A 14,485-nucleotide genomic window follows, 5' to 3' on the forward strand; every position below is an offset into this window, starting at 1 on the left:
TGTGACCATCAGGCTGAACACTGTGTGAGGAGCTATGACCATCAGGCTGGATGTTGCGTGAGGGAGCTATGACCATCAGGCTGGACATTGCATGAGGAGCCGTGACCATCAGGCTGGACCCTGTGAGGAGCTATGACCATCAGGCTGGACATTGCATGAGGAGCTATGACCATCAGGCTGAACGCTGTGTGAGGAACCGTGACCATCAGGCTGGTCGCTGTGTAGGAGCTGTGCCCATCAGGCTGGTCGCTGTGTGTGGAGCTGTGACCATCAGGCTGGACATTGCATGAGGAGCTGTGACCATCAGGCTGGACATTGCATGAGGAGCTATGACCATCAGGCTGGATGCTGTGTGAGGAACCGTGACCATCAGGCTGGATGCTGTGTGAGGAGCTGTGCCCATCAGGCTGGTCGCTGTGTGAGGAGCTGTGCCCATCAGGCTGGTCGCTGTGTGAGGAGCTGTGCCCATCAGGCTGGTCGCTGTGTGAGGAGCTGTGACCGTCAGGCTGGTCGCTGTGTGAGGAGCTGTGACCGTCAGGCTGGTCGCTGTGTGAGGAGCTGTGACCGTCAGGCTGGTCGCTGTGTGAGGAGCTGTGACCGTCAGGCTGGATGTCGCGTGAGGGTTGTCATACTGGACATGAACTGGGGGAGTTGTGACCATCTAAGTGCACACTGAATGATGGATTGTCGCAGTGACATTGTGTGAAGGACTTTTGATCAGAAAAGATTAAATAATTTTAAGATTTTAGAGCTTGATGTCAAGTGGATAGTATTTAGAATACTACATACAGTTTTGGTCGCCACATTGCCAAAACGATGTGGGTGCTTTAGATAGGATGCAGAGAAGGATGTTGCCTGGTATGAAGGTGCTCGCTATGAAGAGAGGTTGAGTAGGTTAGGATTGTTTTCATTAGGAAAAAGGAGATTGAAGGGGGACCTGATTGAGGTCAACAAAATAATGAAGGATATAGACAAGGTAGATAGAGCTAAGCATTTTTCCAGGGTGAGGGATTCAATAACGAGAGGTCATGCATTCAAGGTGCGAGGTGAAAAGTTTAAGGGGGATATATGTGGCAAATACTTTACGCAGAGGGTGGTATTTGCCTGGAATGCATTACCAACAGAGGCAGTAGAGGCAGGCATGGTGGATTCATTTAAGGTGCGTCTGCTCAGATGCATGAATAGGTGGGGAGCAGAGAGCTACTGATGCTTAGGAATTGGGCGATAGATTTAGACAGTGGATTTGCATCGGCTCAGGCTTGGAGGGCTGAAGGGCCTGTTCCTGAGCTGTAAATGTTCTTTGTTCTTCATGGGAGTGGCAGATTGAGTTTAATTTAGATAAATGTAAGGTGTTGAATTTTGGTAAGGCCATGCAGGACAGTAAGTGGTATGGTCTGGGGAGTGTTGCTGAACAAAGAGACCAAGGGGCGCAGGTGCATAATTCTTTGAAAGTGAAGTTGAGGTAGAAAGGATGGTGAAGAACGCATTTGGTGCGCTTGCTTTCATTGATTATTGCATTGAATATAGGAGTTGGGGCATCATGGTGCGGCTGTATGGGACATTGCTTGGGTCACTTTGGAACACTGCGTTCAGTTCAGGTCTCCATGCTATAGGAAAGATGTTACTAAACTTGAGACAATGCAGAAAAGATTTACACGTATGTTGCTGGGGTTCGAGGTTTTGAGCAATAAAAAAGGGCTGAATAGGCTGGGGCTGTTTTCCCTAGAGCCTCAGAGGTTAAGGGGTGACCTAATAGAGGTTTATAAAATCATGAGAGGCATGACTAGGGTGAATAGCTTTTATCCCAGATTAGAGGAGTACAAAACTAGAGGGCATAGGTTTATGGTGAGAGGGGAAAGATATAAAGTTGACCTAAGGGGCAACTGTTTCACACGGAGGGAGGTGTGTGTATGGAATAAACTCGCAGAGGAAATGGTGGAGCTGGTACAATTGCAACATTTAAAAGTTATCTTGATTGATACATGAATAGGAAGGTTTAGAGGAATATGGGCCAAATACTGGCAGATGGGACGAGATTAATTCAGGATATATGGCCGTCCATGCTGACTCTGTAATTATCTACTTTTGAACTTCGGCTTCAAAGGTTTCAATGATGGGATTTGAATACACAATATCTGGGATAATTGTGGTCCAGTACTATGCTACCATATCTGTAATCAAACCTGCTATTATCTGTAAAATTTCTAATTAATATACCTGATATTTTGAACAGTCTGAGGATTACAAAGCCAAATATATCTCTCATAAATTTGGTCTGTCATAGATAACTTATTTGTCATCAGTTCATCTTATAGTTGAATCTCATGTTTTATATTTGTGTTAAGGTATGTTGTCCAATATCTACTTACAGTTGGATATAGTATAGGAGGAAGAAAGCCATTGGAAAGGATTTAACATTTTTCTTTAGATGTTGTTTAAGCAATAATTTGAAACTGGGAAGTCAGACCCAGGAGGAGGGTTTTAGAATGAAAGATATAAAAATATTTAAAAGTAAGGGTTGGGAAATCACATATATGAATAAAATATGTTATAAGTGTAAAAGTGAGATCTATTGCCTCGTGTTCATAGCCGTCTCTCTCTTCTCCTCTAAGAGGCTACTCCTTCCCCCAAACATCCATTTCCCCCACTGCAGCAAGGTGAGGAGGGGCATGGCTGTTCTTTTGTCTTAATACCCTGTTGGTCAGTTGCAACAAGTGTTTTTTTTAAACAGATAGCTATCGCACTTCAATTAAATTAGTTAACAAGATCAAAAATGGAACAGAACCATTTTCAAGATTTTCTTGAGTAAAGAGGGTGGAGTTTTATTACCAATGCCACACCCCAAAAGAAGGTTACAAGAAATGTGCACCAGACACACAATGAACCTCCCCTTCCTCGGTCCTGATGAAGGCTCCTGCCCGAAACATCGACTCTGATGCTGCTTGACTTGCTGTACTTTCTCAAGCTCCACATTTTACAAAGAGGCTGGGGGTTATGTCTACAGACAAGAAGACAAAGGCACTTGTAGTTTACAGTTTACAGTTTATTAGTGTATCCGAGTTGCAAGAGTGAAACCCAAGTCCCAGTTGCTTGGCTTTTGTCACGTTACCTCAGAAGTGAAGATGTTTGCAGTGCCCATAATCAGCCAATATTAGTTTTTTATTCCAAATTGTTTTTTTCATTGCTACTGATTTATTAAGATCGAGAGTGAAGAGTTTCCAGTATCCTTGCTTCCCATATTTAATAGTGAAAGAAGTGAGTGTTGACAGTGAAGAGGAATTGATCGGGAATTGTGACATTGCATGAGAGACAAATGTCTTACAGTACATTAAGGGAATGCAAGCATTAGGAATTATTTTCCTTCCTCTTGAGCATACATGAAAGGCCTTTGTTTAATATCTGTTCAGAAAGGTAGCATCTGTGACAGTGAAGCTGTCAAAATGGCACTGATGCCTGTATTTGGGTTTGGACTCATTAACTTCTGATACACAGAAGAGTGTTCAAACTGAGCCAAACCTACATGTAAAGTCCTAGAAATAAGAAATGCCAAAGCGAAAGCTGAACAGTGTATGATGAGACTGCATGTAACAAATAACTGTACAATGAGACATGACAGCCTACAAGAGAGAAACAATTTTGATTTGATTTATTATTGTCACATGAATCGAGATACAGTGTTGACGGCATGGTGGCTCAGTGATTAACACTGCTGCCTCACAGCGTCAGGGACCCGAGTTCAATTCCAGACTCGGGTGACTGTATGGAGTTTGCAGTTCTCCCCGTGTCTGCATGGGTTTTCTCTGGGTGCTCCGGTTTCCTCCCACAATCCAAAGATGTGCAGTTCAGGTGAATTGGCCATGCTAAATTGCCCAGTGTTAGGTGCATTAGTCAGAGAGAAATGGGTCTGGGTGGATTAATCTTTGGAAAGTCGGTGTGGACTTGTTGGGCCAAAGTGCCTGTTTCCACACTGTAGGGAATCTAATCTAATCTATTGTTTTGCATGCTATCCAGGCAGTTCATACCTTACATAAGTACATCAGGGTAATAGGACAGAATGCAGAATTTAGTGTTATAGCTTTGAAGAAGGTGCAGAAAAAAGATCAGCTTTAATATATGAAAGGTCCTTTGGTACCAACAGACCAAAATCTGTTGGTACATCTTTTCAAACTTCTGTATCTTCTGCCTGACGGAAGAAGGTAGAGGAGAGTATAACCCGGGTGGGAGGTATCTTTGAATATGTATGCTGCTTTCCCAAGGCAATGGGAAATATAGAGTCAATGGATGGAAGGCAGATTTGCTTGATGGAGCTGGAGCTGCATTAAGAGCTTTCTGTAATTTCTTGTGGACTTGAGCAGAGCAGTTGCCATACTAAGCTACGATGCATCCAGATAAGGTGCTTTCTATGGTGCATCTATAAACAGCGGAAAGAGTAATTGTGGACATGTTGAATTTCTTTAGCCTTCTGAAGCAGTAAAAGCGCTGGTATGCTTTTTTGACCATAGTGTTGACGTTCATGGACAAGCATGCATTGTTGACTATATTTACTCTTAGAAACTTGAAGCCCTCGACCATCTTCCCCTCAGCAACACTGATACAGGCACAGTATGTCTTCCACATCGCTTTCTGAAGTCAATGACCAGTTCCTCTGTTTTGCTGACACCGAGGGAGAGATTGTTGACTTTCCACCAGGCCACTCAGCACTCTATCTTGTTCCTATACTCTGTTTCATTGTTGGTTAAGATCTAACCAACTTTGGGGGTTCATCAGCAAACTGTTAAACAGAGTTAGAGCTGAATTTGGCCACATGGTGTTTTTTATATACATACGGAGTTTAGTAATGCGCTGAGTATGCAGCCTTGCAGGAGATCGATGTTGAGGATTATCATGGAGGACATGTTCCTATCCTTACTGATTGCGGTCCATGGGTCAGGAAGTCAAGGATCCAGTTGCAGAGGGGTGAGCACATTCCTAGCTCTGAGTTTGGAGATGGGTTCGGTTGGAATTATAGTGTTGACGTTGGAGCGAAAGTCAACCAATAGGAGTATGATGTATGTGTCCTGTTATCCAGTTGTTCCAGGGGTGATTGTAGGGGCAGGGAGATAGTGCTAACCACTGAGCCACTGTGCCGCCCCTTGGTAGGTGAGTCTAGCTTTAAATTCATCTGGCTTGCTTTCAACAGCTTGGATTTTTGTCAGGAATATGGTGGGGAGTGGGTACTTGAAATCATGTTATTTCAGTGTCGCCTGCAGGCCAGCATGTCTTCCATGCTTCCTGGACTGCTTTTGGTCTGGCCTGGGAGTCAGTGTGTGTCGTCTGCCATTCCAGAAGGTGTGAGGCTGCATCCGGTGGGGTCCTGGACGTATGTTGTGGCCTTGAGTGCTCTGGAGGGTCTTATTCTTGGTATGGTTGGGCCACTAAGTCAGGCCTCCACGAGGTTAGCTAGTCCTACAGAATTGGGTTTCTGGTGTTCAGGTCACGCTTTTGAAACACTACTAAGTGGTTGGTCTCTCTGTTGAGGTCGCAGTTCCAGCACCAGCAATAGGGGCCCATCATTTCATGCAGCCACACACTTCAGGAGGTCCTGGTCTCTGTTGGATCAGATCCAGTTGGGTTTGGGGGTTTGGTTGTTCCTGAAGGTGAAAGGATCACCAGACCTAAAAGTAGATTTAACAGAACATTATTAGTAATTCTGACAGATTTAAAATTGAGATTTAAAAGAGTAGAATGATTATAATGGAGGTAAGGAAACAATCTGCTGGGAACAGCTCTCAAAGAGTCACCAGGCTTTCTTTGCCTCTTTGCCCCTCACAATTTTACAAAGTTCTGAGGTGAACTCCTCAGCCTCCGACGCTTCAGGGAAAAAAAGCCCTGCTCTATTCATCCATTATAACTCAAACCCTTCAGTCCATTCTTTTCAAAAACGTAGCGTCTACTGATGTTTGGAGAGTAAACTACCTGATTTTCTCCTTTTAAACTACTATGTATCCTCACTTCCCGATTATTGTTTTGATTTTATTTGGTTCCCTTACAATGATCAACTTATAAGCAGGGACCTGAATCTCATTGTCGCATTTAACAATTTTGTATTGTTTCTTATAATTAAAAAGAATTAATTTGTACTCTAATTTGCTGACTTTTTTTCTCCTATTGTAGGATTGGCACAGCTGGTATTGCTGTACAAGTCGTGGGTAGTAATTGGCCGAAGCCACACTATACTCTGTTGATCACAGGTCTCTGTCGGTTTCATGTTGTTGAGCTGCTGAAGGAGAAGCCATTTGCAGTGGCGGAAGTGGAGCAACTTGATCGGCTGGAGCAATACACAGAGGGCATTGGAGAGCTGAGTGACCTTTCACAGCAGTTCTACAAATATGCAATACAGGTTTGAACTATTTCATAAATTCAATCTCTATATCATTTTAGTGACTCAGTTACAGTTTGAATAAAGATATTTGTCTGCTTAGCAGAATATAGAATTACTCATCCCAATAAACTTTGTCTTGATTACTGTAATAGAGATTTGTTACATCCAAAGTTCATCCAATGATACTGTGCAAAGGAGTTTCTCGTCTGTTTCAGAATTTAATCTAATCATCATAAGAGGACAAATCACAGGTGTCTATTCCTTTAATTTTAAATATTAAGATGTTGTCTTTTATCTAAACTATTCAAGAAAGAGGAAATTTTAAGTAGAGTTACTTTTTTTTTACTGTAAAATAATGGATCTGTTGATAAATGAGACCTATAGTGTTGAGCCATATGTTTTGTAATAGATTTCTTTCTAACTCTTTAATCTTCTTGAGTGTAGTACTTACCTCCCCATAGCTTTCTTCATGTATGAGATAGAGGAAATTCAGGACAGTGGGAGTGAGCTAGAGCACCAAACTTTTATGCTACGTGAAATAATGACAGGAGGAGTTTTAATCACCTCACCTTCCAAAGGATAGGTGGTTTGATGTGTTTGGGCAGTAAAAAGATTTTACATTTTCTAACTGTACTCAATCCCGGAATAGTGTAGGCAGCTAACCTACTCTTAGGATATAGTGTAGGTGTGAAGTCAGCCAAGTCTTAAGGAGGCTGTGTGCCTGCAATTTTAATACAATTTGTATGTTTAATATATTAAATCCTAGAGGTAAAACATGAGATGAACTGCGTCCATGATCTATACGCGTCCACCATGCCTGTGCTAACCATGGTGCCTTTCTAAACTAATCCCATCTGCCTGCACATGGTCCCTATCCCTGTATTCTCCTCCTGTTCATGTGTCTGTTTAAACACCTTTTTGAACCTGGCTGTATCTGCTTCTACCATCTCTCCTGGCAGTGTGTTCTAGTGACCTACCATCCTTTGTGTAATAAACACTTTGCTGACATATCTCATTTTCCTTCTCATCTTAAAACTATGCCCCTAAGTATTTGATATTTCCATCCTGGGAAGAAGACTCTGACCATTCACTATATCTATGTGTTTCATAATTTTATATACTTCTATCAAGTTGACCCTCAGTTTCTGACACCCAAGTGAAAACAATCTAAGTTGGTCTAAACTCTGCTTATAGTTAATACTGGACAAGTGCAGCTTCAAAAACACTCAAAGTTTGACACAAGGACAAAGGAACCCACTTGATTCTTACCAGATCCGCAAACACCACCGACAGTAAGCAGCAGTAGCGTGTACTATCTACAAATGTACTGCAGATATTCACCAAAGATCTTGAGGTTGTATCTTCCAAATCCATGATCACAAAGGACAAGGACAACAGATGTATGAGGACACCACGTGCAAGTTCCTCTCGAAGCCACTCACCATCTTGACTTGGAAATACATCAGAAGATACCTTTCAGAAAATATATTTCCAGGACTGCAATTTCCCCCCATGTGGTCAACAATGCCCTCAAGCGCTGTTCCTCCACTTCTCACACCTCTGCTCTTGAATCCCACCCCTCCAATAAGGATAGAACCCATCTGGTTCTCACCTTCCACCCTACCAATCTTGAATACAGTGCATCATCTCTGGAACAGACACATCAAGCAAACCGACCGCCTTGCATTGGCCACTTCAATTGCCCCACCCACTCTGCCAAGGACATGCAAGTCCTCGGCCTCCTCCACTGCAAGATCCTAGTCACTCAACGTCTGGAGGAAGAATACCTCATCTTCTGACTTGCGACAGTCCAACCACACAGCATCAATGTCGATTTCACCAGTTTCCTCATCTCTGCTCCCCCCACCTCATCTCAGATCCAACCCTCCAACTCAGCACCATCCTCTTGAATTGTCCTACTTGTTCATCTTCCTTCCTACCTTTCTGCTCCATCCTCCACTCTGATCTATCACCATCCCCCCCCCCCCCATCTTCATCTCCTTGCCTTTCCCACCACCACCTCCTATTTATCTCCTAAATAAATCTCTTTAATTTGCCTCCCCACATTCTTGGTGAAGGGCTTAAGCCTGAAATGTCAATTCTCCTGCTTCTTGGATGCTGCCTGACCTGCTGTACTTTTCTGGCACCACATGTTTTGACTCTGATTGCCAGCGTCTGCAGTCCTCACTTTCTCCTTGGAAATATATCACCATTTCTTCACTGTCGTTGGGTCAGAGTCCTGGATTTTTCTCACTAAGCATATTGTGGATCAACCTACATCATGTGGACTGCAGCAGTTCAAGAAAGTACACACTCACTTTCTCAAGGGAAAACCTAGGTTTCGCAATAAATGCTGGTGAGCCAGTGATACCCATTTCCCACAAGTAATTTTTTACAAAGTCTTACACATTTGTAATATGACTTGTCAACCAATGAAGACAAGCATCTCTACCTTTACCACCTTATCCATTTGTGTTGTAACTTTCAGGGACCCCAAGATCCCTTTGTGTATTAATGTTCCTGCTATTAACTGTATACTTTCCACCAGCCATACAGTATACTTAAAATAATGCATCACTCACTATTGCATCACTCCATCTGCCATTTCTCTGTCCAACCTCCCAACTGATCTACATCCTACTGTATGCTTTGATAACCTTCCACATTATCCACAACTGTCAATTTTCATGTCACCTCCAACTTACTAATGAGACCACCTACAGTTTCATTCACATCGTTTATATATATTACAAACAAAGAGGTCCCTGTTCTGATCTTTGTGGAACACAACTCATCACAGACCTCTAGTCAGAAAAACACCCCTCTGCAACTGAAACATGCAGTCACCTCAACCCCACTAGTAATTCTCTCTCTGCCCCCAGCATTTTAGCAAAATTCAAATTCCTCTGTAATGCCAGACTTGTTTACTTCCTCCCATTCCTGGCAACCCCCCAACCAATCCTGTTGCATTCCAGCCCGATATTGATAAGCCCATCAATCTGACTGGCAGCCAGGGAATAAGCCTGAAAATATCTACAAGATGTCAAGTCAGTAAATTCTGAGAAAAGTGCAGGAAATCTGTAGTTCTGGTTTACTGCTTCATGAAAATCATCTATCCTTTCTCTCTTTGTGTTTACAATTTGCATTAGTGCTAATATATTTGAAAAATTCTGAAAACTCAAATGTTGTTTTCGAAAAATTATTGTGATTTACTGAATAAATCTTTGATCTCGAGAAAGCTTGTCAGAATCAAAAAGTATGTGATCTATCTCTCACATTGCAAATTTATATAGTAACAGATAATTCATTAACTGTTTGCAGTTGGTGGAGATGTTGGACATGTCAGTACCAGTAGTTGCCAAACTAAGAAATTTGTTGGATAGCCTTCCTAAAGAAACGTTGCCTGATATCTTGGCGTCAATTATCCGCACAAGTACGAATGAGAAGTTGCAGGTATGACTGCTTATACAATTCCTAAATTTCAACTCTAAATTTTAACTGTGTTTCTGCATTGTGGAACAATTATAATTTTAAATGCTAACACAAATTTTTCTCTCCAAACTCTGCTCTTTATGTTATTAATCATAGAATCTCTAGAGTGCGAAAAGAGACCATTTGGTCTATCAAGTCCGCATTGGCCCTCCAAAGAGCATTTCTCCCAGACCAAGCTCCCACCACCATTGCCCTGATACTTGGCATTTATTAAGCCTAACCCAACTAGCCTACACATCCCTGGACACTATGGGCAACTTAGCATGACCAATCCACTTAACTTGCACATCTTTGGACTGTGGAAGGAAACCAACACCGGGAGAACATGCAAACACCACACAGTCACCTGAGGCTGGAATCAAACTCTGGTGTCTGCTGTTGTAAGGCAGCAGCGCTAACCACTGAGCCACTTAGTTTAAATGAAAATCATAAATGATCTTAATGCAATATACAGGGGTTTCTTTGGGTTCTTGTGTGTTGGTAGTGTCCCTGTCTCTGAGCCAGAGACCTAGATTCAAGTCCTACCTCCTCTAGAGATGTATAATAACATCGTTGAACAATTTGATCAAAAATATATTTCAAGGGGTTTGCCAGGATAACAATTAAGAGATTTGTTTCACCTGTCTGGAGGATCTAAAACACAAGTACAGCTGTAGGATAAGGGATTGATCATTTTGTGCAGTCTTGAGGAGAATTATCTTCACGGAGATGAATGTAAGCTTTTAGAATTGTTTGCCACAGAGGTCTCTGACATTGAGTATATTCATCTCGGGTTTTTTTGATCTCTTAGGGAACCACAATAAAGTGAATTGAGACAAAAGATCAGCCATGATGGTACTGATGGCTCGACAGGTGTGAGGCACTTTGTGCTCTACTGATGCTCCTATCTATTATGTCCTTGTGTTCAAAATCTGTTTTTTGTCACAATAGCCACAATTGACAGAAAGACTAGCTTTGCCAATTGTAAATTAAATTTAAGTATTAATAACTTCAAAGTTTCTTTAATAGTAAGTTTAGTATTTTAACTCAACATGAAATACATTGTAATTTGAATTTTTATTAGAGCTTTGCTCCTGGAAATTGTGGTTTTAGATCTGTGGATGTAACTTACTAAAATTTTTCAATAATATCTAATTTTCTTTCTGTACTCATCCTGTCTCTGATACACAGATACTTGATGCTGTTAGTTTAGAAGAAAGGTTTAAAAAAACCATACCATTGCTTGTTCGGCAAATTGAAGGACTAAAGTTACTTCAAAAAACTCGGAAGTCCAAGCCAAATGATGAGAAAAGGGTAGGAATGGCTTTACTGTATAACGTTATATTCAGATATGTAATCCACTTCTATCGTCAGGTGTGAATAATAAAATCAATTGCTGTTGGAGACTATATACCATCACAAGTTATACTTCTGTTTAAACAAAAGTGCTTTATAATATACTGATTGATAATGTAAATGTTGGCTTTGGCTTGATCAAGAATCTTGTTGCTCTGGACTCTAACAGCATTCGGTGCTTCTCTCTATTCCTTGAACAACAGCATCCCTCCCCATTAAAACAAAAGTGGAGAGGTAATCCTACAGAATGCTTAAGCATTACATTAAAATAAAGCATGTCATACTAGTACACTGAAAATAAACTGCTCCAGTGTTTGTATACAGTATTCTGCAAAGAGTATCTATTGCCAATAGGTGACCATTGACCACTTGTGCACGTGCAGGTGGCAGTAGTGAAGTCACACTGCTGAAACAGAGCCTTCTGGCTACTCTCCCCATGATAGGGTGTTTATAGGGCTTACTATTTCGCTCTGTAAATGGCGCAACAAGTGAGGTACTGAGGGCTCTTTCTGAGTGCACCTCTAGCTCACTAGTTTTCAACCTCATTTCAGAGGGTCTGCCTAAAGGATGCATTAACATTTTGGTGCTGCAAGTTTAATAAAACCACTTGTTTTATTAACCTACAGTCTGATTAGTCAATTCTGTCATACTGTAATATCCTTTGATTTCATTGAGCACATGCTTAGGAGTTCGACTGCAATGCTGTGTTCACAAAATATACAATCACTGTGCCACCTATAGTGGTGGCATTGGCAATAAACACAGCCATTCTGTGCTGAGTTTTATTGTGGGCTGCCGGTTTAGTTTGGGCTACTTGTTATAAGTAAAAAGTGAGGTCTGCAGATGCTGGAGATCAGAGCTGAAAATGTGTTGCTGGTTAAAGCACAGCAGGTCAGGCAGCATCCAAGGAACAGGAAATTCGACGTTTCGGGCCAGAGCCCTTCATCAGGAATGATGAAGGGCTCTGGCCCGAAACGTCGAATTTCCTATTCCTTGGATGCTGCCTGACCTGCTGTGCTTTAACCAGCAACACACTTTCAGCTACTTGTTATAACCCATGTAGTTCTATTGATTTTGTTATTCCTATATCTGTTTCTGAGAGCATATTAGTCTGCCCAGGAATCCATTTCAGAGTTATACTGGTTTCTTCCCTGTTTAATTTTATACACATGGATAAAAATAGGAAAAGCACTTAAGATGATCAAAAATAGGAAGTATTTACAATGTTTGAAAAGGAGACCCTCAATCCAGTTGGAGTGAATATAGAGCCAGACTAAATTCCCCCTCACGTTTTTCTAATATTAAAGACAGAATGTCTTCCATTATCTTGTGTATTATGCTGACCATATAATTTCTACAAAGACAATGTTCTGTATTATGGTGTCTGTATTCTAGTACCTGGCCTGTTCTGCTATTTTCCATCAGCTGTTCCTCTTAAGATCCTTCTCATGTATACTATTTGGCCTAACTTTTAGCCATCTATCTAAAGATTTCCTTCTATGGTCCTGTGTCAGTTTTTTCTTGATTTACATTTTTTTGTAAAGTGCATTTAGTAAGTCTCTTATAAAAGTAAGCTGTTTGGTTTTCGAAAACGACTTTTGTATTTTTTTATAATGACATTTCAAAAGCACATTTTCAGTAATATTTGGGAATATTTTGGTGAAAACAGGAGTTCTTCCATCTTTATTAAGAGGAATTGCATTCTTTATCCCAGTAACAATTATGTAACAAACTGTGGTAACGATCTCTGTTTGTGCCTTGCCAAGAATTGTAACTAATTTGATTGAAGGCGTTTACCTGTATATATTCCAAATATGTACATTTTGGAGTAAACATTTGAAAAACAATTTGTTTTTATTACATTGCCAAAAGAATTGCTAATGTAGTGTTTGGAGGTGTTACAAGTTCAAACTGCACAAAGTAACAAATGTTTTTAAGTTAATGTGGTTCTGTTCGCCGAGCTGGAAGTTTTTGCTGCAAACGTTTCGTTCCCTGGCTAGGGAACATCATCAGTGCTATTGGAGCCTCCTGTGAAGCGCTGCTTTGATGTTTCTTCCGGTATTTATAGTGGTTTGTTCTTGCCGCTTCCGGGTGTCAGTTTCAGCTGTAGTAGTTTGTATGTGGGGTCCAGGTCGATGTGTCTGTTGATGGATGTTCTTGCCGCTTCCGGGTGTCAGTTTCAGCTGTAGTGGTTTGTATATGGGGTCCAGGTCCATGTGTCTGTTAATGGAGTTTGTGGATGAATGCCATGCCTCTAGGAATTCCCTGGCTGTTCTCTGTCTGGCTTGTCCTATGATGGTAGTGTTTTCCCAGTCAAATTCATGTTCCTGGTTGTCTGAGTGTATGGCTACTAGGGATAGCTGGTCGTGTCGTTTTGTGGCTAGCTGATGTTCATGGATGCGGATTGTTGGCTGTCTTCCTGTTTGTCCTATATAGTGTTTTGTGCAGTCCTTGCATGGTATTTTGTAAACTACGTTAGTTTGGCTCGTGCCGGCTATTGGGTCCTTTGTTCTAGTGAGTTGTTGTCTGAGTGTGGACGTTGGCTTGTGTGCTGTTATGAGTCCTAAGGGTTGCAGTAGTCTGGCTGTCAGACTACTGCGACCCTTAGGAATCATAACAGCACACAAGCCAACGTCCACACTCAGACAACAACTCACTAGAACAAAGGACCCAATAGCCGGCACGAGCCAAACTAACGTAGTTTACAAAATACCATGCAAGGACTGCACAAAACACTATATAGGACAAACAGGAAGACAGCCAACAATCCGCATCCATGAACATCAGCTAGCCACAAAACGACACGACCAGCTATCCCTAGTAGCCATACACTCAGACAACCAGGAACATGAATTTGACTGGGAAAACACTACCATCATAGGACAAGCCAGACAGAGAACAGCCAGGGAATTCCTAGAGGCATGGCATTCATCCACAAACTCCATTAACAGACACATGGACCTGGACCCCATATACAAACCACTACAGCTGAAACTGACACCCGGAAGCGGCAAGAACATCCATCAACAGACACATCGACCTGGACCCCACATACAAACTACTACAGCTGAAACTGACACCCGGAAGCGGCAAGAACAAACCACTATAAATACCGGAAGAAACATCAAAGCAGCGCTTCACAGGAGGCTCCAATAGCACTGATGATGTTCCCTAGCCAGGGAACGAAACGTTTGCAGCAAAAACTTCCAGCTCGGCGAACAGAACCACAACAACGGACACCCGAGCTACAAATCTTCAACCAGACTTTAAAGTTTTTAAGTTAACTTGCACAATTGT

The 14,485-nt window shown here is 41.7% G+C and overlaps 1 protein-coding gene across 2 annotated transcripts in view; it reads left to right on the plus strand.

Moving 5' to 3' along the window:
* The window catches only part of lonp2 (lon peptidase 2, peroxisomal), a 106,702-nt gene that overhangs the window by 6,042 nt on the left and 86,175 nt on the right, over window positions 1-14,485 (plus strand). For both annotated transcript variants that reach the window (XM_060837696.1, XM_060837697.1), the window contains exons 2-4: window positions 6,154-6,379; window positions 9,683-9,814; window positions 11,024-11,146. In XM_060837696.1, the coding sequence (XP_060693679.1) occupies window positions 6,154-6,379; window positions 9,683-9,814; window positions 11,024-11,146 (481 nt within the window). The remainder of the gene's footprint in view (window positions 1-6,153; window positions 6,380-9,682; window positions 9,815-11,023; window positions 11,147-14,485) is intronic.

Source organism: Hemiscyllium ocellatum, chromosome 17, assembly GCF_020745735.1.
Source record: "Hemiscyllium ocellatum isolate sHemOce1 chromosome 17, sHemOce1.pat.X.cur, whole genome shotgun sequence".
Lineage (NCBI taxonomy): Eukaryota > Metazoa > Chordata > Chondrichthyes > Orectolobiformes > Hemiscylliidae > Hemiscyllium > Hemiscyllium ocellatum.